The sequence below is a fragment of the Empidonax traillii genome, unplaced genomic scaffold (assembly GCF_003031625.1).
Source record: "Empidonax traillii isolate 1590-97213 ecotype Southwest subspecies unplaced genomic scaffold, ASM303162v1 scaffold1223:size154416, whole genome shotgun sequence".
Classification (NCBI taxonomy): domain Eukaryota; kingdom Metazoa; phylum Chordata; class Aves; order Passeriformes; family Tyrannidae; genus Empidonax; species Empidonax traillii.
Window position 1 is genome coordinate 17252 of NW_020956416.1, and position 22698 is coordinate 39949.

The 22698-nt window shown below is 53.1% G+C and overlaps 1 protein-coding gene across 4 annotated transcripts in view; it reads right to left on the reverse strand.

The window, feature by feature from the left end:
- Positions 1 to 9989: 9989 nt before the first annotated feature.
- The window catches only part of CSMD2 (CUB and Sushi multiple domains 2), a 123663-nt gene continuing 110954 nt past the window's right edge, over positions 9990 to 22698 (reverse strand). For all 4 annotated transcript variants that reach the window (XM_027905951.1, XM_027905949.1, XM_027905948.1 and 1 more), the window contains 14 exons: positions 21529 to 21705; positions 20640 to 20819; positions 19121 to 19294; positions 17876 to 18049; positions 17004 to 17077; positions 16146 to 16257; positions 15591 to 15770; positions 15026 to 15091; positions 14539 to 14700; positions 14317 to 14429; positions 13497 to 13584; positions 12697 to 12835; positions 11696 to 11864; positions 9990 to 11142 (listed from right to left, as the gene is read on the reverse strand). In XM_027905951.1, the coding sequence (XP_027761752.1) occupies positions 11705 to 11864; positions 12697 to 12835; positions 13497 to 13584; positions 14317 to 14429; positions 14539 to 14700; positions 15026 to 15091; positions 15591 to 15770; positions 16146 to 16257; positions 17004 to 17077; positions 17876 to 18049; positions 19121 to 19294; positions 20640 to 20819; positions 21529 to 21705 (1799 nt within the window). In that variant the 3' untranslated portion in view covers positions 9990 to 11142; positions 11696 to 11704. The remainder of the gene's footprint in view (positions 11143 to 11695; positions 11865 to 12696; positions 12836 to 13496; positions 13585 to 14316; positions 14430 to 14538; positions 14701 to 15025; positions 15092 to 15590; positions 15771 to 16145; positions 16258 to 17003; positions 17078 to 17875; positions 18050 to 19120; positions 19295 to 20639; positions 20820 to 21528; positions 21706 to 22698) is intronic.

Genomic DNA, 22698 nt, shown 5'->3' on the forward strand with positions numbered 1-22698 from the left:
TAATTTTATAATCATATCGTTACTAATCCTCTATATTAGCTATATTTTATATCATTATTTATTATATTATATAATTTTTTATCGTTATTTCCCAGCCACAAATCATCAGGCTCATTCCAAAGGCATGGGGCCACCCTGACATCCTCCTTCCCAGCATGTGCCCCCATAAACCTGCTCCACAGGGGGAGATAGCAGGGAGAGAACAAAGAAATATTTAAAACAATAAAGAGATGTTGAGGTATTTAAGTGGAATAAAGAAAAAAAAAAAAAGAAGGGCTCAAAAATCAAGGGTTTGCAGAGAAGGGCTGGGGAAGCTCATTTTTCCTGCTGTGTGGGACAGAGGTGATTACCAACATTCCCAAACTGAGCATCTCCTCCAGCAAGATATCTGCACGTGTTTCCATTTCTGCTGCAGGGGCAGCACAAACCCCAGGGGATATTTTGCCACCAGTCTGTCCCCCTGCACACGCTGGGAATTCCCAGGGCAGAGCCCGTGGCCACAGCAGGGCGAGGAAACCCAAATTCCCAGCCAGGAACGCACTGATTCTGTGCAATCCCCACCTCAGATACAATCATATCTCCTAATCTGCTAAAAGCCAGGATTTATCCCCTCTTTGATAGGCAGCCCTTTTCCCTCCTCTGGTGTTTAACCTTAAATCCCTCTCCCTCTCCTCACACTTTATCAGCAGGCAAACAATTTGGGGAGAAGGACATTTTAAATGCTGAATTAACATACAAATGTAAAAAAAAAAAAAAAAAAAAATTCCTACCCCAACAACCCAAACCCAAGCCCTGCAAGAGCAGCATAAATATGGAGCAAAATAATTGTGCATTAATGCTAATTGAAACAGTGAGGGCCCCACTTAGGCCATTTGAATATGCATCAATCGAGCAAAGTATTAATGGAACTAAATCAAAAAACCCTGATAAAAGAGCCACTGCTTCCTTTTCACCATTAATATTGTTAAAGTGTTTTACATCCTGGGAATAATTGTTTGTTTGTGGGTGAGAATTAACCCATAACTCAGCAAACCATGGCGTGTTGTTGCCTTTAATAGTTATTATTGTTATTATTATTTTGATATTTCTCAGGGTGGTGCTGAACACCCACCAAAAGCAAATCACAGCCAGCACTTGGTGGGGGGGGGGGCTCTTTTGGGAAAAAATATAAGTCACAACCAGTGGGGAGCTGCTTTAAGTTGCTTCCTTGCCTCAGTTTCTCCAGGTTGTTCTCTCCTCTTTCCCTCCTTGGCCAGGAGCTGCCTCATCGTGGTCCTGCCCAAAACCATCAGCATCCTCCTTGGATGGAAGGTCCAGCACAGCATCTCCAGGGGCTGAGGGGCTCCCAGTCCCTCCTTCCCCTCCATCCCCTCCCCACTCCTCCTCTTTATCCTGTTGGTTTCTCTCCAGCATGGCAGCATCCATCTGCTCCAGGTAGGAGAGGGGATGGAGCTGATTCCTCCCTGCTCTAAGCACAGGGTATGGAAAATCAGGCTCTGAGGAGGCTGGAGAAGCTTTGAAGATGGAAGGAAATGATCCAGCCCCTTCCTTTAGGAGGCAAAATGCCACGTTCCAGCCAAGTGTCACCTTCCCTGCCCTCGGGGAGCTGCTGGCTTTGCAGAGGAGCACGTTTGAGCAGCCAGAGCATTCTCCAGGTGGCACCTGCGTGCCAGCTTCCCAGCCAGGCAGCTCCAAGGATGCTCCCAGGGCGTGCAGGCAGCTCCATCCCGCTCTGGGTGGGCTCGGTGCCGCAGCATGGGAGGGATTTCCTCTCTGTGGGCAGCACTGCCCAAACTGAGGCAAAAATCAGCCCCAGTGTGCAAAGAAAAACCGGCTGTTTGCCCTCCTGGGGCAGCTGGAAGGTGATGGCAGGTTTGTCCCTGCCGTCCTCTGTGCCTGGCAGGTGGCAGCAGCACGTGGGCCGAGCCGAGGGAGACACAGCTCCGAGGCGGGGGGACAAATTGCTGGGGACAGTGATGGATGGCCTGGCTGTGCCTCCTCTGCCGCTCCTGGAGGCTGGAGTTAACTCCAGGATGGCTCCAGAGCAGGGGCACTCCCATCTCCCCTGATCCATGATCTGCCTCCCCACAGTGCCCCCACCCCAGGACCCCAGGGGTCCCCCCCGAGCCACAGCACAGAGGTGGTTCCAAGGCACAAAAAAAATCCACCTTGGAGATGTCCCCAGCTCTGTAACCCCCCTCTGAGGACACACAGCTGGTGAAGAAGGTTCAGGGGGTCCCCTCTGTGTGTCTCCCCCCCTCACCCCCCCAGGATGGTGTGAATCCCCCTGCAACCACAGGGACGCAGGCAGGTGATGCCCCACGGATCCATCACACATCCGTGTGCTGCAGGGGAGTGGGAATGCTCTTGGAACACCCAGCAGGCCCAAAGCAAACCCAGCCCCACCCCACACACCTGGATTTACACGACAGACCCCCCTCCCTCTCCCCAGAACAGCCTTGCAGGGAGGGGTTAATGCCTGGTACAATTATCCCTGGATGCAGAGCAGGGACAGCTGCTTCCTGTTCTAAACTGAAATAATGTTGATTGGGCCTCTTAATGATGGTTTGCCGTGGAGCTAATTAGCTCCCAAGCCTTGGCAGATGCTGGAAGGGGGTCAGTCCCAGCGAGGCGGCAGTGAGGGGGCACAGGAGGCTCCAGCACCGTGGAGAGGCTCCCAAGAACTCCCATTGCCAGGGTGCAGGGTTTGTGTGGTCGTTTGCCCTGCTCTGACCCCCGATCTGGCTGCTCTGGCACTCGCTGGGGTCACTCCCTGGGCTGCAGACAACGCTTGGCTGTGACATCCTTAAACCACGCTCTGCTGCCAGCATAACTGTGCTCCCATCTGTTTACCAGGGGGTTTCCAAAGGAGCTCAGCACATCCCAGCTCCGACCTGGCAGCTCCAAAAAAAACCCAAAAACCAACCCTCTCTCTGCTCCTTCGGTGCAGCAGCATCAGAATCCCAGAATCCCAGAAGGGTTTGGGTGGGGATGGGCATTATGGATCATCCAGTCCCACCCCCTGCCATGGGCAGGGACACCTTCCACCAGCCCAGGTTGCTCCAAGCCGGCCCTGAACAGATTTGAAATCGTTCTTTTCAATTCTGCGAGGAATTTGCTGGTAGGACACCGAGCTGACACGCAGGGACATTGTCTGCCCAGCTCCTGCAATTACAGGGCTGCCCTGGAGTGACTATCATTTGCTCCAACAATGTTTTCCAGGCACTGAACAGCGGTAGAAGCAGGGAAAAAAAAAAAATCAATAGCTACAATCCCGTTGGCTCGATGGCGCCGGTGAGCCGTGCTCCAAAAAACACGGAATTACTTCATGGAGCAGAAGGTTTTCAGTCGGCCAGAGACGATTCAGTGTGTGAGGGGGCAGAGAGGTGCCGTGTGGGAAAGGCTCACTGAACTTCTGAGGCTTTAAAAAGCAAAAAATAAAATAAAATAAAATAAAATAAAAAAATCTGATTAAGCGTGTAAGGCTGCAGTGACAGGGTGAGCAAAGCTGCTCCCACAGCAGTGCCGGGAAGATCAGGGGCAGGAAAGCTGCAGATTTATTAACTCAGAGGGGAAGTTTGGGGGGGTCTAAATCTTCAGCTGAGCTGCAGCAGATGGTGATGACAGAACCACGGGAACAGTGAGCGTGGAAAAGCCCTCCCAGCCCTCCCCAGGTTGGGGGCACAGGGTGGGCTCCAGGGGGATTTCTGGGGATGTGAGGAACGGCAGGAGATGCTCCTGGAGCTGTCCCAGGCTTTGAGCAGAGCTCAGCACTCCCCTCCAGTGCCCTCTGCCGCCCCTTCCACTTAACCTTCCCAAACCTTATTTGTCTCTGGAAGGTGCAAACACGCCCCTCCAATTCCGAGGCTTTATTTAATAACCCTCTGCCGAGCCCTGGGTGCTGGAAGGGGAGGGAGGCCAAGGGTGGCTGCAGAGGTGAAGGATTTCACAGTCCCCCCCCCCGGCGCCGCCTTCCTAACGAGCTGAAATAACTGTTTAAAAAAGGGCAAATGGAGCGATAATTCCTGCGAGTAATTCCTGTCCCTGCCTCGCATCCCCCTCGGCTCTCCATCCTCGGGCTGCAGGGCTAACTTCGGGTTATATTTAATTTAGAAAAAGCGCAGTAGTAAATCACAGGTGGGGAGAAACCACCAATTCAGCCTCTTCCCTTTCCTCCTGCGCTCCGCTGTGCACGCAGGCAGCACTCAGGGAGTTTTCCAGGGCTTGTTTTTGCTGGAGCTTGGATTATTTTAGGATGGCAGATGGTTGTTTTCTGAATAAGTTGTAGCTCGGGGGGGGGGGGGGGATTTTAGTTTAAAATACGAAAATTCCAATTAAAAACATCTCATGAATGTTTGGAACCAGCCAGTTCCTGAGGGCAGGGCAGGGCAAGGACCCCCCAGTGCCTTCCCTGGGGGCAGTGGCACGGCTGGGGCACTGCCCAAGGCCCTGCAGCCATCCAGGGGCTGGGCATCCCATGGGATGCTCCCGGTGAATTCCTCCATCCCGTTCCTATTCCTCTCTGAACCCAGCTCGGACTCAAGAGTGTCTTAAAAAGCGCCTTTTGTGGAGGCAGGGATTTTTCCAGGGTTCCAGCACTGATGGGACTGGGGGATTGGGGAGCCGGGGGGATGATGAATTTTGGCACCCAGAGCCTGGAAAAAAAAAACCCTGGTTTGCCTGATTTCTCCAAGCTCCCGGGGCTCTCCCCGTGGCTGTCCCAGCTCCCACAGTCACGCCTGGAAGAAGTCAGGGAAGGAGGCACACGCTTTTAAACTGCCCTGAAAGCGGCTTGGCCACAGCCTTAATGAAGTGTTAATAGAAGAGAATCTCTCATTAAGAAGCCGAACTGCGGAGGTTGGTGCTGGCTAGAGGGTTGGACTCCGAGCGGAGAATAATTAGAGATGCAAAGTGTAGCCCGAGCCCTTTGCTCTCTCCCAGCTGCCGTGCCGGGCTCTCCTTGGCTTTTTTTCCCCCTCCAGAAGAAGCTCCAGCTCCACCGCGGGGCAGGAGCTGCCTCCTGACCCTCCTTCCCGTGGATTCAGCACCGTCTTTCCCCCCTCTCCCAGCTCGTTTTTGTGCGTCCACATGATTTATTTATGCAAATTCATAAGGACATTGGGAGGGACCTTAAAGAGCATTTAATTCCAACCCTCTTTCCACGGGCAGGGACACCTTCCATCAGCCCAGGGTGCTCCAACCTGGCCTTGGACACTCCCAGGGATGAGGCAGCCACAGCTTCTCCGGGCAAACCTGTGCCAGGGCCTGCCCACCCTCCCAAAATCCCCTCCATTCCACTCTGACATCACCCAGCAGGCCCAGGGCTGAGCCTGCCTGGTCCCAAACCCCCCACCCTGCGCTCCAACCGACACAAACCACCAACCCTTCCTCCCAAAGCCACCAGCCCCTGACCAAAAGCAGAGGGAATTACCGTGCCCCTTGCCAAACCAGCATCCCTTAATTCCACGGGTGGCCACGATGTGATAACTGTAAATGCTGTTTTTCAGCAGAAACTGCTGCAGAACTCGGGATTTGGCAGCTCCAAGCCAGGCCTGAGCTGCAATTCGTTAACACTGTTGATTCCCCCCCCCCCCAACCCCTGAGCATATGTTGCAATTTGATTACATCCAGTAAATCTGTTCAGCAAACATTAATAACCTCCTTCCATTCTATTACTCTTTTTTCTCCCAGCCCAGTTATCACACATAAATATTTCCAATCATCTCCCTCCATAAAGCCAATCCAAGGGCATCACGACCCGATGATTTCACGCTGGTATTGACATATTTATTGGAGGCTGCTGCGCTGGCAGGGCTGGAACAGGGAGCAGGCAGCGGGAAAAGGGAGGGAAGCCAAGCACAGCAGCCCAGGGAAAAGGGGGTTGTGCTCCACTGGACCAGTGCAATCACTGATCTACTGCTCTGCTGGTGCTGGGGATGTGGGATGGCCTCCTCTCCCTCCTTCCCCTCCCCAGCAGTGAGTGGTGTCCCAGATCCTCTTGGGCCGACGTGAGGGTGGGATTCCTCCCTCATTAGCCACAAGCCCAGGAGATGTGGGTTTGTCGCTGTTTTTGTGGGATCACAAACCCCCCGAGTTGGAAAAGCCCTCCAGGATCAGTCTGACTGTTAACCCAGCACTGCCAAGGCCACCACGAAACCACGTCCCCAGGCAGCACATCTCCACCTTTTCTGAACCCCTTCCAGCCCCTTCCAGTGCTTGACAACCCCTTCAGTGAAGAAATTTTCCCTGATGTCCAACTTAAACCTCCCCTGCTGCAGCTTGAGGCCATTTCCTCTTGTCCTGTCCCTCGTTCCCTGGGAGCAGAGCCCGACCCCCCATCTGGCTCCAACCTCCTTTCAGGTAATTTTGGAGAGTGAAAAGTCTCCCCTGAGCCTCATTTTCTCCAGGCTGAGCCCCCCCAGCTCCCTCAGCCTTGTTCTGGCAGCTCCCAGTGCCCCGAACCAGCTTCTCACACTTCATTAATTCACACAGACTTTGAAACTTCTTCTTCTCCCCCTTCCAAAAGCTGCTGGAGCTTATCAAGAGATGAAAGATTGAAGGACATGCATAATTAATGGCCTGCCTTTATTTAAATAATTCAATTTTGCCTTCACATCTGCATTCTTCAGGTAGGGCTTTAATTCTTTAATTACAGACCATCGTGCCACGGTGCTTTGCCTGATTAACAGTTGGAAATTAGGGCTGGATTGGAGTGGGGGAGAGAGATGTGTCAATACAGAAATAAGAATATAAAGTAGCTTGAGGGAAAAGTAAAGTGTCTTCAGGTCAGCAAACCGATTCTGCTCTGAGAGTCCTAAAGGAACAAAAAGCACCTGAAAGGACCAAGCAGGACACATCGCCCTGAGGTCCCATCCCAGCCACAGCACCTCCAGCTTGGTGGTTCCTGCCCCTGAATCCCATTTTTCCAAGCTTATCTTTGCTGTCCCCTGATGGTTTGGTGGTTTTTTTTTTTGTTAGTTTACACCCTAATAAGAATTATTCAATAATTCAAGGGTAAAATGGAAGTGTCAGAGCAAGACTGGCAGAGGTTTGAGGAAGAAGAGCAACTGGACAGAGGGTTTCTGCCACTTCCTTCCAGCAGCTGGACAAATCTGCTGGAAAATTGGGCTTGGAAAAGCCTGGGAATGCCAGCAGTGCCAAGGGGAACACAAGGCTGGCAGAGGGGGTGGCTGCTGCCAAAGGCACCAGGCCCTGCCCACCCTGGAATATTAAATGTGCTGGGAGGATGATAATGATTAATTATCTCACCTATCTGTGAGAGGAATCATTTTCTGTGGGCTGAAATAACTAAACCAGCTCCTTTCCCACACGAATAGCACTTTGCTGTCACACACTTCTGAAATCCAGGCACTTGGCATCTGTTTGGCTAATGAGGACACGGCCAGGGCTGGCTGCAGATTCCCCTGGGAAAGCCAGGCCTGCTCCCAGACCTCACTGTTAACCTTTTCCCTGGGATTTTCTTGTGCTGAGTTCCCACAGCCCCAAATAAACCCCATTCTGCTCCCCTACCCCACCTGCACGGGGATGCTGAACTCCCTGACAGGTAAATGCCTCCTGAGCCCTTGTCTGGAGCTCCCACCACAGGGATAAACGAAATTCTACCTTTTTTTTTTAATTATTATTTTTTTACTTTTTCCCCACTTTTTTTTGGGTTTTTTTTTTTTTTTTTTAGGTCTTCCAAAGCCTGGAGAATGAATTATGCATTTTCCCCCCTAGCACTGAACTATAAATTCTCCTCTTAGTGCTTGGAACGTTTCTGAAGCTCCGGGAAGTTCCCTCCTCCTGCAGAGATGCAACATCCCAGCTAAATAATACAAACCCATGTCCTACTTGGGGTCTCATTCAGGTTTCCTGGGGGTGCTGCTCATTTACCTGCCCTGGGGATGGATTTTCTCTCACTCACCTGCTCAGAGGAGGACGGGAGGAACTCCTACACCCCAAATCATGCCCTCAAGGCTCTTTCCAGCCTCTTTTTCCATAGCCACGAGCACCTGGAAGTCCAAATGCAGAACCCCAGGGTGGCTACAGGACTTTGGAGAGCTCTCAAGAGTGTCAAAACCAGGCTCAGACCCCGCCTGGCCTGGCCAGGTCAGGTCCTAAACAAAGACCTGACGTCCCAGAGAGCCAAATCCCACAGCTCCCACCACCTCCAAAGAGTTAAAACGCTTGGCTGAGCTCTGGATGTGGTGGTGGTGGAGCAGCATCACCTGGTTTTAATGCATCTCTTGACAGCCAAGGTCACCTCACCCTGCAGGGGAACAGGGGAGGAGGGGAAAAGCTGATTTCCAGCAGCCATCCCATCGTGGCTGGGATCAACACCTCTGGGGCTGCAGCCCCAGCAGAGGGGGGATTAATCCACATCCCAGAAAACATTATTATTATTATTATTATTACTATTATTATTATTATTATCTAATTGATTATTATAATATTATATTAAAACATATACTAAAAATTTTATAATATTATTATATTATTAATATAATGATAATAATAATGATAATAATAATAATAATAAATAATAATAATAATAATAATAATAATTTCATCACTGTAACCAGCCAGAAGAGCTGACTGTTGCCCACCTTTAGGGGACAAGCCACAGAGGGTGGCTGGGCAGGACACCCAGCTGGGATGATGGGAGGTGGCCACGGGTAGAGCCTGGGGCTGGATTAAAGCTGGAGGAGGGCAGGGCTGGGTGGGATACTGGGAAAGGAATTTTTCCCTGAGAGCTGGGATGTGCTTCCAAGCAGCTGGAACGTCAGGAACCTCGTGTGTGTGTGTGTGTGTGTGTGTGTGTGTGAGAATCCAGAGGATCCTGGATAAAGAACCCCTGTGGCAGCTCACGAGAAAGGCACCAGGGAATGTAAGAAAAGCAATGCAAAAATTTATATTTTATTTTAAGTCAAAAATTTAAAATAGCTTTCAAATTCAGCAAAGTATGCCTGAACACAAGGAAAAGCCTCATATACAGAGACAGATAAATTAAATTGTATATACTGCAGACAAGCCAGGTGTATGTATAGATTACATATGTACACTTTTATGTAAACCAGATTTATACATTTTATTACATTTACAAAAAAAAGCTGATCTTCCACTACTGTTTACTACAATAATGAAAAAAAAATTTACATTGGGTTTTTTTTAACTGTACAAACTTTTGATTCATAAAAATATATCTCTGTACAAAAGAGGGATTTTTTTCTTTTTTTTGTTAGTTTTTCTTCCTTTTGTGTTTTTTTTTTAATCTTTTTTCTTTTTTTTCCCCTTTTTGTTTATTTTTTTACCTTTTTCATTTCTTTTTTTTTTAACATAATGCAAGTCCTCTGGGCACATGGATGGAGAATGTCACGCATCAGGTCCCAGCCAGCTTGCAAAAAAAAATTGGGATAAAAACCCCCTTCCACTTCCTTTGCTACTTGGGCAACAGCAGAAAAAGGTACTTAAATGGGTCAAAAGCAGCAAGTCTTGCTCAGGCAGAGCTTCCCCTCTCCCTGCCTGTCCCCTGGCTCCTTCTCCCACCCCCCCAGGGATAAATCACAGCACCTTTTCCTGCTTTAGGCAGCAGAGGTGGCGTTTTTTGGCAGGCTGGCTGTCCAGCCACGGGGCTGGAGAATGCTGCTTTTACTCTAAGAGCACTGGATAAAGAGACAGAAGTAAAAAAAATAATATATATTTATATACATAGACACACACACACACACACACACACACAGAGTAAAAGAATAAACGAACCAGAAAAAAACAAACAAACAAACGAACAAACCAAACCTACCCTGTGTTTTTTCATTAGGCAGAACCTCAGCTGACATCAGGGAGGGGAAAAACTAGTGCTTGGATGTGAGTGTGGATGTAAACACCAGCCTAGAGGTTTGATGCTGACTGCCCCTGGAGCCTCCTGGAAGAAGCAGCTGCCTGGGTGACACGGCTCCACGTCAGCTGCATCTCACTCACACCTGGGAAATGCCACTGCTGCCTCCCCTGGCTCCAGCCTGGCCCAAAAAAAAACCAGGGACTCAGAGCAAACAGCCTCAAAGCCTGGATCAACAAGAGCAGCCCTGCTCCTCGTTAGGGGAGGCCAAAGTCACCAAAGCATCGTTCCCTTCTCGGGCAGGAGAAATGTCAGGCTGCCTCATCTGCTCCCCTGAAAGCCCAGGCAACCTCTGTGCCCCTGGGAAATAAAGGGAGCAGCTTCGGAGAGAAATTAAAACTCTTATTGCATTGCCATTTTGGAGGATCAATATGGAAAGGGCAAAGGCTCTTGGACGCTTTTTTTTTGGGTGGGAAATCAGGATTTGTTAAGAGTTGTTTTTAAAGAGGTTTTTGTCCCTGGGTGTCTGTCAGCGGTTTCCTGGTCAGGGGGTTTGGACACAGCTCAGATCAGCAGCCAGAGAGGGGGAGTGTTTGCTCCCCAGCCCTGAGAGCTGCAGGGGTGAACAGGGGGCAGAAAAACCCCAGCGAGAATGCCCAAAGGAAAACGAAACAGGGGAAGAGGGGAAAAGCTTCCAAAGCTTCGCTTTTCCCCTCGGGAAGGTCCCATCTGAAAACTCTCCCTCTGCCAGAGCCCTGGGGTAGAAAAAAAAACCAACAAACAAACATCCCACAAGCCCAAACACAGACAAAACAAGAGCTCATCCTTTCCCATCCTGGTGTTGTCCATAAATCCGGTCAGTACCTTGTGCACAACCTGCCTTTGCCCCTTTGTTGCCCACGCTCTTCCCACAGTTGGGGGGCAGCTGCTGGGAGACCCCACGCATCCCACGGCTCCCTCCGGGAACACACCGCCAGGAGCAGGTTGGAAAAGCCTTGCCAGGTCCTCCCCTTTGCCCAGGGAATTTGGGCTGAGCTCCCCCCTGGCAGGGTGGGAGGGAGGAGCTGAGCAGGGGCAGACCTTTGGTTGGCTTTGTGATCCCACGGCAGGACGGAGAGGGCAGGGAAGGACGGCAGGGGACAACCCCCAGCAAGTCCCTCAGGAGTTCACACGACGTCCAACGAGGTGCAGCAGCTTCTCCACAGCCTCAGCGAAGGTTGGGAGCAGGGAGATGGGGAGGGGATGGATGGAGACTAGTGAGGTGAAACACAATCATCCACCAGACACCGACCCCGGAGGAATCTGGGATGGGGTGGGGAAAGGAAAAGGAAAGAGCCTGTTATTACACACAGAAATGCTGGAGAGCCTGCAATGCCTTCCTTATCCTCCACTGAGGACATTCCAGTCGGGAATGAAGGGCTCTACAGGCCATGATTATGGCCACGTGGGGAGATGATCCCTTAGAATATCCTGAGTGGGAGATTCTAATCCCATTCTAATCCCACAAGAGTGCAACTCCTGGCCCTGCACAGGACACCCCAAGAACCACAAGGTGCTCTGGGCCATCTGAACAGCTCTGGGGGCTCCTTTGACCCACGGCTTCAAAACTGCCAGAGGGCAGGGTTAGATGGGGGGTATGGGGGAGAAAATCCTCCCTGTGAGGGCGGGGAAGGGCTGGAATGGATTGCCCAGGGAAGCTGTGGCTGCCCCATTCCTGGAAGCGTCCAAGGCCAACTCGGAGCAAGCTGGGCTAGCGGGAGGCGGAAGGGGGATGGAATGACACGGTTGGTCCCTTCCAAGCCAAGCAGTCTGTGATGATTTCAGGGGTGACAGCAGTGCCCCAGCTCACTCACCACGCTGGGGTGGGGGCTATACGGCCGTGCACACCGTGCTCACTGTGAACTCGGCCTCGTTGGCCATGATGTCCGTGGGCTGCAGGTTCCGGTCGTACATGGGGTTCTCGAAGGTGGCCCGGACGTTGGTGTTCTCGTGGCCAGCATAGCCATTGAACGGGACTTTTGGTCTTCTCCTGCAGCAGGGTGGGGAGCAAATCCACACAGGTCACACAGTCACAGAGCATCCTCAGCTGGAAGGGACCCGCAAGGAGCATCCAGTCCAACCCTCAGCCCTGCACAGGCCCATCCCCAAGAGTCACCCCCTGTGCCCCAGAGGATCAGCCAAACCCTCCTGGAGCTCTGGCAGCCTTGGGGCTGTGCCCACTGCCCTGGGGAGCCTGTTCAGTGCCAACCATCCTCTGGGGGAAGAACCTTTTTCTAAAATCCAGCCTAAACCTCCCTGACACAACTTCAGGCCATTCCTGCAGTTCCACCCCAGCAATGGGCAGGGACACCTTCCACTAGACCAGGTTGCTCAGAGCCCCATCCAGCCTGGCCTCGGGAGAGAGGGAGAAAGAAAAAGAAGAAGACAGAGATGCTTTTGAGGAAGGTAAACCCTTAGGGGTGAGGCATTCAAATCTGACTGTGGATTCGCAGCACAGCAGCTCCTGGATCCTGCTACAACCCTCCCTCTGCAGGGCTCCCACAGCCATGCCCTGATCAGGAGAAAATGCTAATTTAAAACATATGCTTGAACGCTGCAGGATGGAATTTACTTTGCTTTATCCTCCTTGATGGGACCACAAAGCTTATTAATGGTCAGAGAACCTCTCACTGCTCTCTGCCCCCCAAACCCTCACCCCTCCACACGGCTTTGCTTCGTTACCCTTTCACCTTCTGAATTAATAGAGAAACCAGATCTAAGGGGCTGGGATTTCAAGTCCAGCTCAGTGTTTCTGAGAGCTCCCCCCCCTCCCCCAAATTTGTTTCCCTCTTGGCATCCCCCCCCCCCACCCCGAAACCCACCTGTGTTTGTAGAGATAAAGCACAAACCCTGCAATAATCAGGGCGATGAAAGGCACAAGAATGGCAGCTGCCACAGAACTGCTGTTGGATGCAAAGTGGTGTCCTATGGACTCAGGGTCGGTTTCCATCATGCTGATGTCTGAAACACAGCAGAAGGGAACACGTTTTCAAAGCCAGCACTGCAAAGAAATGGGGCTTTGCTGGGGTTCCAGGGGCCACCAGCGACAAAACGAGGTGGTTGGATAGTGGTGCTGGAAAAGGCAACCAAAAGCTGCTGAGCTGCAGGTGGAGGACGGTCTGGAGATCCAGCCTAGCTTAGGCAGCATCATTTGTTTAGAACTGCAATTAAAGAGAGATGTAAATAGATTTATCTTGCCAAAATGTTTCAGCTTGGATGCATAAAGTTGGGCTTTAAGGGAGACTTTGGAAGGCAATAGCGAGCATCTAATTCTCCATAAAGGTGAGAATATTCCAAAAATCCTAAGAGATTAAAAGCTCAAACCACATTTTAAGAGATATTCAGGAGCTTAAACTTGTCTGGTTTAAGCTCTCAGGAGCCTCTGGGATTTCTGAAAGGGCGATGGAGACACTTTCTGTGGCAGAAACGGGACTTGGGCCTGTCAGAATTTGGCAACGTGGAGAAAAACTATGTTTTTTTTTTTTTTTTTTGGTCCAAGTGCTGTTTGCGGCTCCAGAAACTCTTTCTGTCTTTGAACAGCAGCCTGTTCGTGCACCACCAACACAGAGCTTTCAGAACCCAGGGGGAAAGAGCAAAAAAGCCCCAATCTGAGGGGTCTTACCGAGCCTCTGAAGGCCGAACTGCCCGAAGCCTTTGCCCCGCACGAAGCCCTGGTACACGAAGGTGCCGCTCGAAGACTCTGACGAGACCTGCAGTGACAGGAGAGGGGAGATCAACACATCTGCCCCAGCACCTCCCCGGGCTTTCACACCCATCTTAGCACAGCCCTTTCTCAGGTTCAGGCAGGGCGTTAATTCGATTCAATTCCCCGGAAAACCGCGGCGCTTTCGGAGGCGTCTCTCGCCGCCCGACGGCTCGAGGGGAGGGAGACAACAACAAAAAAATTCTGTTTGCAATAAACTCCAGAAGACACTGCTGATCCCAGAGGGAGAACAAAGGCTCTGGGCCACAACTGGCCACGGGTCAAGCAGATGCACATTTCTTCCAAGCTCCAGTGGATCTCTGAAGGGCATGGGAAGCTCCCAGACGCAGGGCAGGGGGGGGGAAAGGGTGAGGACTTGGCTCCATTAGGGGAGATTAGCTCGTTTTGCTTGATGCTTAGCAGACATAAAATGTTCAAATGGAATTAATCGTGGTGGTTTCTCCTCAAGTGCTGTCTGGGAGTCGCAGAGACTTCAAACCACAGGGCAATAAAGCCACGCGCAGCCGGAAGGGAGCACGAGGAGCTGTCACGCCGCGTTACATCCTGTGCTGGAAAAGCGCCCTGTGTCCCCTCCAAGGACTGGTCACTGGAACAGCCTCATCCTGCCACCAGCTCAGGGAGTTATCCCTCAGCTCCAGGGAAAGAAAAGCCAGCCTGTGACAGCAATGGGAGGAATTGTGTGGGTGGGTCTCATATCCGAGGTGCCCCCTGCACTTACGTGTCCATCCAGAGCCCATTTATCGTTTTTGAACTTATTGACGAAGATCTCCAGTGGCCCCATGATCTGGTAAACCTGGAGGAGCAGGTGCACATCTTCCTTCTTGTAAATGCCTGCAAAAGAAGTGACCTGTGAACTGACTTTCTGCCTGAGAGGGCAGAGAAACCCCCTCATCCCCATGACAATTGTAAATCCCCACACCAGGCCACCTCGTGCCCTCACCAGACACCTGGAGCTCCACACCGCTGTGGTCTATCAGGGTGGCGTTGACTTTACTGGTGGCAGGGTCGAAGCTGGTGACAGACAGCATGGCAGGCTGCTTCTTCCCCAGGTACTCGTAGGAGCCTTTCCACAGGGAGTTCCTCGCGAACACATCCGCAGGCACTGCAAAGCACAGCGGTTGGGGATGCACCAAAGCAACACTGCCGTGGGTTTCCAGGTTGGTTTGTTTGTTTTTTTTCAGGAATCAAAATAGAGAAGAATTTCTTTCTTTCTTTCAGTTGGCAGATACGTAATTAAAAATCTCAAATCCCACCCTCTCTCTGCGCCATCACCTCCGAGGACAAAGCCAAGGAGAGGAGAACAAAGGAGCTGGCACGTGGGCTGCTCCCACCAGCCCAGCCAAGGCTCTGGGTTTTGGGGAGGGCTGGGCAGGGATGGATTTGCCAAGGGCACTGACGTGCCCCACGGGGATGATCCCACCCCGTACCTGAGACCTTGGCGAGCGGCGGGTCCCGCGCGGTGCCCACGGGCCTCCCGCTGGGACGGACATCGGCTGGAAGAGAGGGGAGATCCATGGTGAGTTCCCACGCTCCAAGAGAGCCAAGCAGCCCTGTGTCAAGGCTGGACCGTTATTATTCCTCTGTGGCAGGTAAAAGCTGGGTGAGGGAGAGGACAAAGCAGGTGCTTCCAGGCCCAAAGCACCCGCCAGCGGACCCTCAGGTGGCTCTGGGGGATCTTCTGGCTGTAGAGACCCTTCACCTGGCTCCAGCTCCCACCAGCTGAAAATCAGGCTCTGGTTTTCCTCCCCTTTTCAGGGGGAAAAAAGTCAAACCCAGATGCTGCTCTGGACACCTCTGAACCCTGACCCCAGAGCTGAGTCCCCACGTCTCATCCCCAGACCGAAAACTTTACAGGACGTCAAGGTCCGGGTTCTCCACAGCCAGGAGACAAAGCCAGGGCTCTGGTGGGGGGGTCTAAGGTGCAGTGACCCCTCTGCAGAGCTGCTGGCACACACAGACAGACCCAGGGTCACCCCCTGCCCAGGGCTTTACCCAGGCAGATGGGGGGTTTTCCTGTCCAGCTGCCGTCGGCCTTGCAGGTCCTGTGCTCGGAGCCTCCAGTGAGGTAGAACCCGCTCTGGCAGGAGTAGATCAAGGTGTAGCCCAGGGATGGCAAATCCAGAGCTCCCACGTTGGCATGGGAAGGTGTCTCCGGCTGCTTACAGTGGTGAGCTGGAAGGGACGAGAGAAACAGGGATGAGGGACACCACCCACGGGACACAGGAGGGCCAAAGGGGGACCCCATGGTGTCAGCAGGGACAGAAACCTCCTGGAAGAGCTTTTACCCAACAGCTTTCTCTGCTCACTGAGAAATGCCACGCCTGGATTTTTCCCAGCCAGGTGAATTAATGAGAAAATTCCTATTTCCTCCCCACCCTCCCAGGGGAGGATTTCTTCCTCATCTCCCAATCTTCCCAAAATCTAATACGTTTCCTCCAAGAATCTGTGTTTCTCACAGCTCCCTCCCAGATTCCCAGCTCTCCTGAGGCAGCAGTTTGCCCAGGGAACACCTCCAGCCTGGTTCCCTGGGCCGTTCCCGGGACTTACGGACACAGTCGGGCTGGACGCCGCTCCACGTCAGGTTGGGCAGGCAGGTCCTGGTGGTGGAGCCCTGCAGCAGGTACCCCTTCTGGCACTTGAAGAAGATGATGCTTCCCACCTGTTCCAACAGCAGATAAAACACTGAGCTCCCCAGCGCCACGCTGGAATAAAAAGGCGCTTCTGGAATTTTCCACGTTCGCCGTTCCCCCTCGTCCTGTCACTCCAGGTCCTCGCCCAAAGTCCCTCTCCAGCTCTCCTGGAGCTCCTTTAGGGCACCATTTCCCTGTCACACTCTGCCCCAGCCCCCACAGCCCCCCACATGAGCTCCAGGGGCAGCTCCCGACTGCCAGCTCAGACGAGAGTCAGGCTTGTGGTGTCTCAGTATTAATTAAAACCTAAAATTAGTTCATTAACCCCCAGGATTAAGATAAATAATTAGCAGCAAAACTGAAGGATCCACTTGGCAGGGGTAACCCCATGGAATCAACTATCCCAGCCCTGTGCCCAAGCAGGGAAGGGGCACCCACAGGGACAGCAGTGGAGGGAGCACCTCAGGGCATCCCTTGGGGTTTCCTCCCTCCATTCCCCAGATTTCCTGCTGCATGGGAGCTGAGATAAAGGAAAACTCCCACGGAATTTGGACTGGAAGTTAATGGAAGCGCGAGGAGCAATTACACCAATAACTACTAATTAGCGCTGCAATTAATATCATACACAATGCACTGCTGGTTAATCCTGCACAGACACACCCCGAGGTCTCACACTGGGATCACACCATCCCAGGGGGACACACAGATGCACAGCAGGGCTCAGACACGGGCTGAGCAGGGCAGGTTTGGGGGCTCCCCCCTGCCCTGGCAGTACCTGGTATCCCTGGGAGTTGTTCTGCATCCCAAAGAGGGGCACGCCGGGGTCTGCACACGTGGTGAGGCTGGGGTCTGCAAAAACAGGGGTGGGGAGGGGGTTTTGGGAGCCACCTCAGAGCTCTGCACACAGACCCTGCTGTGCCTCTGCTCAGCTGCAGTGCTGGGATGCTCCAGGACCTGGCTGGGGGGGACTGGAGCATCCCAGGATTCCCAGCCTTCCTTCTTCCACTTGCTCAGCACCTCTACGAGAAGGACCACAAACCTCACAGCAAACACCTCCCAGAATGTTCCCATTAACAGGACTGTGGGTGACAAGGAGTGAACTGAATCCCCCCAAGCCAACAGTGGGACAGGAGTGGCTGCCAGCAAACTGCAGCCAGAGGAGAACAGAGCACAACTTCTCCGCTCCCACTGGTTATTTTTAGGCCTTTGTTCCTCGTGATGTGACTCATCAGTCCCTTCCCACGGACACAGTGCTGTCTGCAGGCCCTGGAGATGCTGGTGAGTGACTAAACAAGGGCCACAGAACGTGGCTGATTTGGGGCTAATTCATCTCCCATCCTTTGGCTCTGCTGAGCTTCTGTCATTTGTCACTGCTGCAGTTTCCATGGGAGCCCCCTGATAAATCACTGCCTGGAAAATAAATAAAGAAAGAGCCCCATGGCTGGGGGAGGCACAGGGTGATGGACGAGGGCAGAGCCTCGACCTCCTGGTTGGGCCTGGGGAAGGTCTGGGTGCTGGAAACCCGAAGTATCCAAAAACAGGGCAACAAAACGCTCATTTCTGCAAACTCAGAAAGGAAAACCAACAGGGAAGGTGGGAGAGGGTTCAAAGCTCTTCACTTTGGTTGGAAGCAGGATCTCCCCTTACCTATGCAGCTGGGCTGGGTCCCACTCCAGGTGCCATCAGACTGGCAGAACCTCCGGGCCGATCCCACCAGCACGAGCGGGGCCAGGCAGGAGAAGGACACGGAGGAGCGGTAGGTGAAGCCTCTGTCCTCCCTCCTGCCCTGGGCTGGGGTGCCTGGGTCACCACAGAACACGGCTGCAACGGGCAAAGGCACAACAGCACGGCCATGAACCTCCTCAGGAGAATGTTAATAAGCTAAAGACAGGTCTGTGAGTGGCCCAAACCCTGCCACCAACTCCACAAGGGAACTGGTGGTGGCCAAAGCACTGCTGGCTGCTCTCCTTGTAATTTTTTTTTTGTCAGTGGTTGGTAATTAATTTGCACCTTCTCCCCCATTTTTTCCCTTTTTCCCCTCTCTTTTTCCCCCCTGACTGCAGGCTTAGCTTCCAGACGTATCCCTAATTGCACCGTGTCACTTTGCTGCGTGGTTCTGGGTCGCACAGAAAGCCCACTGATTATCCAGGATCCAGGGAAAGGTGCAAGGAACACGGGGAGGGCTTTGTGTGGCTTAATATGAAAATGGCTATTGTGCAGCTGCCAGCCACTGGAAAAGGAGCTCAAAGCTGCCTTTAGCATTAGGAGACATTTAACTCATATTTTTTGGCATCAGTTGTTGTATCAGGCACAGGGGTTTCCACCCAGTCCCACTCTGCCCTCACAGAACATTCCCAGCAACACGGAGCTCTTTGCCAAAGGCTTTTTCCCACGGCCTTTGGCAGTTCCAGGAGCCCTGACTGCAGCAGGGCCAGTCACTGGGGAGGCACTGGACAAACACCCTGTTTTGAGGACGCCTGGTGGGCAGGAAACCCCTCAGCTTTATTCCAAGGGTGACCTCACATCTCTGTTGCAGAGGCGGAGTGACCAACCGTGTCCCCAGGGCCACCCCCTTGCAGGTGGCAAACCAGTGCCCCCAGCAACCTGGCTGCTGTGGGAGGTGGGGAGGGCATTCAGGCTTGGGGGCAGAGGCACTTCAGGCCTCATCACAGCGTGGAAAATCCCCGCTGGCTTCAGTCCGTGGCCAGCTTCCCTTGGGCTCGGGGCAGGAGGCACAGCGAGGCCCCTCCGCGCCCCGGCACCGCCACGGCAGAGCCACCTAAATCTGCCCCCCAAAACCAGCCCCGCCGGGAGCAGAGATGATGAAAAGGGTATCAAACAAGCGGGGTTTGCAGCGGGACCCTCCCAGTTCCTGGGGGAGCCCCTACTCACGGAAGCACTGGGGGACGTCCCCGCTCCAGGTGCCATTGCCCTCGCAGGTCAGCACGGCGGGCAGGGACAGCTGGTACCCCTCCAGGCAGGCATAGCTCACGCTGGACCCCCAGCTGAAATCCGAGCCCACCACCTTCCCGTTGGGAATGGCCTGGGGGGCTTTGCAGGTGATGGCTGTGGGGGAGAGACAAGAGCAGGCTCAGGTCCCTTCGCTTCTCGGCTCCATTTTCCACCTGGGATCAAGAGTCACGTCCTGCCCTCCCAGAGCGTCCCTTGGGAACGGCACAGGCTGGGGTGAAAACTCCAGGATTTCACTGGGAAGTCTGGAGTCAAACAGATCATAGAAAATGCTGGTCTGGCCCTGCATCTGGCCCTGCACAGACACCCCAACAATCCCCCCCTGTCCCTCAGAGCGTTGTCCAAACCCTCCTGCAGCTCTGGCAGCCTTGGGGCTGTGCCCACTGCCCTGGGGAGCCTGTTCAGTGCCCAACCACCCTCTGGGGGAAGAACCTTTCCCCGATCTCTCTCCAAATCACATTTCTGAGTCAGTTCATTTCCAGCTGAAGGGAAGAATCTGCCCTGACTCGGCGTGAAAACTCATCTCGGATTCCCTGAGAGATTGATCCATTTTGGACAACCTGGCTGAGTTTCGGATTAGCAGCTAAAGCAACAGCCTGTCGGTATTTCATCCACTCTGGGGTGCTTTAATATGACATTTTTGCAGTGCTTTGCTTTTCAGCTCAGGGGAGCATTGGGAAAGATGCTAAATCTGTGCAAATCAGCCTGGCCTCCAAATGAGACTCTTGGCCACATTCTGGATTATTCCTGCAGCATTAGCTCAGTGCAGAGAATGAAAGAGCAGTGTAAGAATTGCTCTTTACAGCCTCTGAAGGAGCTGCAGTGCATTATAAAGTTTCTCTGTGGTCTGTATTTGTATCAGCATCATGACAGGTGAATTTTCCAGATTGCTAAAGAAGTGCACAGATGCTGCTACAAGTCTTATCTGCGCTTGGTGGGTGAGTAAAACACTCACAAAAGAGATCCAGCCTGCCCAGCAACTGCTTTATTATTTCCTTTTTCTATCTCTGAACCACAGGAGCAATCTCAGAACAGAGGAATAATGAAAAGACTCGGAGGAAACATTTTTCAGACGTTTCTAGATGATGCCAAGAAGCGTGTGCTCGCAAAACACAATATTTCACTCGAGTTTGATCCGAGTTTTTGTGAAGAGAAAAGTCACTTTGCTCCCTGTGCTTCGCTCTGCCCTCTCTACCACACGGACAGGAGCACCTGCCTCCCTCCCAGGCACAGCGTGCTGATGGATAGACCTAAAGATAGCGAGGTGTTCGTGCTGTTAAGGTGTGATAGATGGTGCCAAGTGCCACAAACAGGGGATGGATGGAACGACAGAGCCAAGAGAAACGCCCAGGTGGGCTCCAGGCACAAGTTGCCGCTGCTTTTTACCTCGCCCCAAAAAACTCCTGTGGCCTCCAAAAGTGGTGTATTTTGAGACCCTTACCCTTGCAGGCAGGCTTGGTGCCGTTCCAGGTGCGGTCCTTGGTGCAGGTGAGGGAAGATGCCCTGTCTGACTCCATCATGTAGCCGGGGGTGCACTGGAACACCACGGACTGGTTGTAGGTGAAGTCGGAGCCCAGGCGGACGCCGTTGGCCGGCACGCCGGGGTCGCCGCAGTTGATCACTGCCAGAGACAGGGGCAGGGGCGTTTCTGGCTGCCCATGCCTCGCCTCACCCCTCTGGATCTGCCTGAACGAGGCACCTGACGGTCCCTGAGAGCTTTAGGCAGGCAGGGTGTGATCAGCTGGCCGTGGGCAGGGGAGGGTTTGGAGCATACAGCCAGGCTCCAGCTCTGCCTGTGCTCAGGGGAGTGAGCAGGGATCTTAATGGCACATTAAGCCCTTGCAAGGAGCTGTATTAGCACACATTAAACATTAAAGCAGACCCAGGTCAGGTGTTGCCAGGGGGAAGGCAGGTCCCCCCCTCCCCAGCCCAGTTACTGCCTCTTATGTAAGGCCACGTTTGGCACCGTCCACGTTCCTCTGCAGGGAACACAACCCCTTCCCCCAGGCTTCCCGAGCAGGGGCTCTGCTCAGGCTCCCCCCCCAGGAACTCTCACGTTCAGGAGCAGCCCCAGAGAGCCCCTCGAGGCTGGCCAACATCTACTCACGGAGTGATTACAGGGCTCCCTTCATCCAGCTGGAAGGAAAACAAACTCCAAGCAAGACTTTTCCATTAGGCATTGGCAGAGTGCACGGGCTGAGCCTCTGCTGCTGCCAGGACACAGCTCAGCACAGTTCCTCAGCGTGGCACACGTGTGGGTATGTCTACACTGAGCCCAGATACCCCTCCCCAGGGCCCTCGTCCCCCCAGGAACCCATCCCAGTGCTCACCTGTGCACTCTGGGCTGGTCCCAGTCCACGTCCCGTTCACGGTGCAGTGCCTGCTCAGCACCCCTGTGGAGTAATAGCCCTCCCTGCACTGGTAAATGATGGAACTGGAGAAAACCAGGCCATCGTTGAAGATGACCCTGGCATTGCTGGGGGTTCCTGGGTTCCCACAGGATATCACTGGGAAGCAAAATGGCAAAGTTAAAAAAAAAAACCAAAAACAAACAAAAAACCCACCACAAAATGCAAAGGTCCCTCCAAAAAACGAGGCTTTCCTCCTGCAATGAGCTGTTCCCAGTAAAAGTAGGATGTGCTGCAAAGCTGCTGGATCAGCTCAGAGGGAAGGGGGCTGTTCCATGGAAAAGCAGCTGCACCAATCCAACAGGATCCCCCCAGCTCGGAGCAGGGCTCTTGCCTTGCCAAGGACCTGCAGCTCTGTCAGGGGACTGCAAAACGCTCTGTCCCTGCATCCAGTCAGGCCCTGAAGCTCCAGCCCTGCTCCTCTCCCAGGCAGATCCTGCCCTGCCTGATGGCCATTTACTGCAGGGCCTTATCCAGCAATGATCAGCCTCGTGGTCCTACAGCTTAACAAAGCAGTGGTGCCAAGCCTGGAGTCCCTCCACGTTCCAGGAGTATGGGAGCACCGGAGCTGAGTGCCTTTGGGATCCTAAAATATCCTGAGCTGGAAGGGACCCACAAGGATCATTGAGGCCAAGTCCTAAGGTTGGGATGTCAACAGCTCAGCAGCATTCCAAGGAAGGAGAGTAGTAAGGGAGCCTGTTGCCCTCCCACTGTGGCACTGCTCCCTGCCCAGCCATATCCAATTATCCCTTCAGAGGAGGGAGAATATCGTGGGAACACAATTACAGGGTTGTCCGTGCCCAAGTTTTACGTCTGAAGTGCCTCAGCACCCCAGGAACAAAAAGGCCTGGGAGGGAATGGTGGAGCAGAGAGCCCTGTCATGACAAAATAAGCACCTGCAGTAATTGCCCCCAGCCCTCACTGACTCCGAAATTACAGCACCCAGAGGAAAATCACAGGAATCGAGGAAAGGCTCAAACCACAAATCCCAGCTCTTCGACGAGAAAACTCCTGGCTCCCCCCTAATCCATCAACACACCCCAATCCCTGTGAGAGCATCACCGTGCCCAGCCAAGGGGACACACCCTGGGC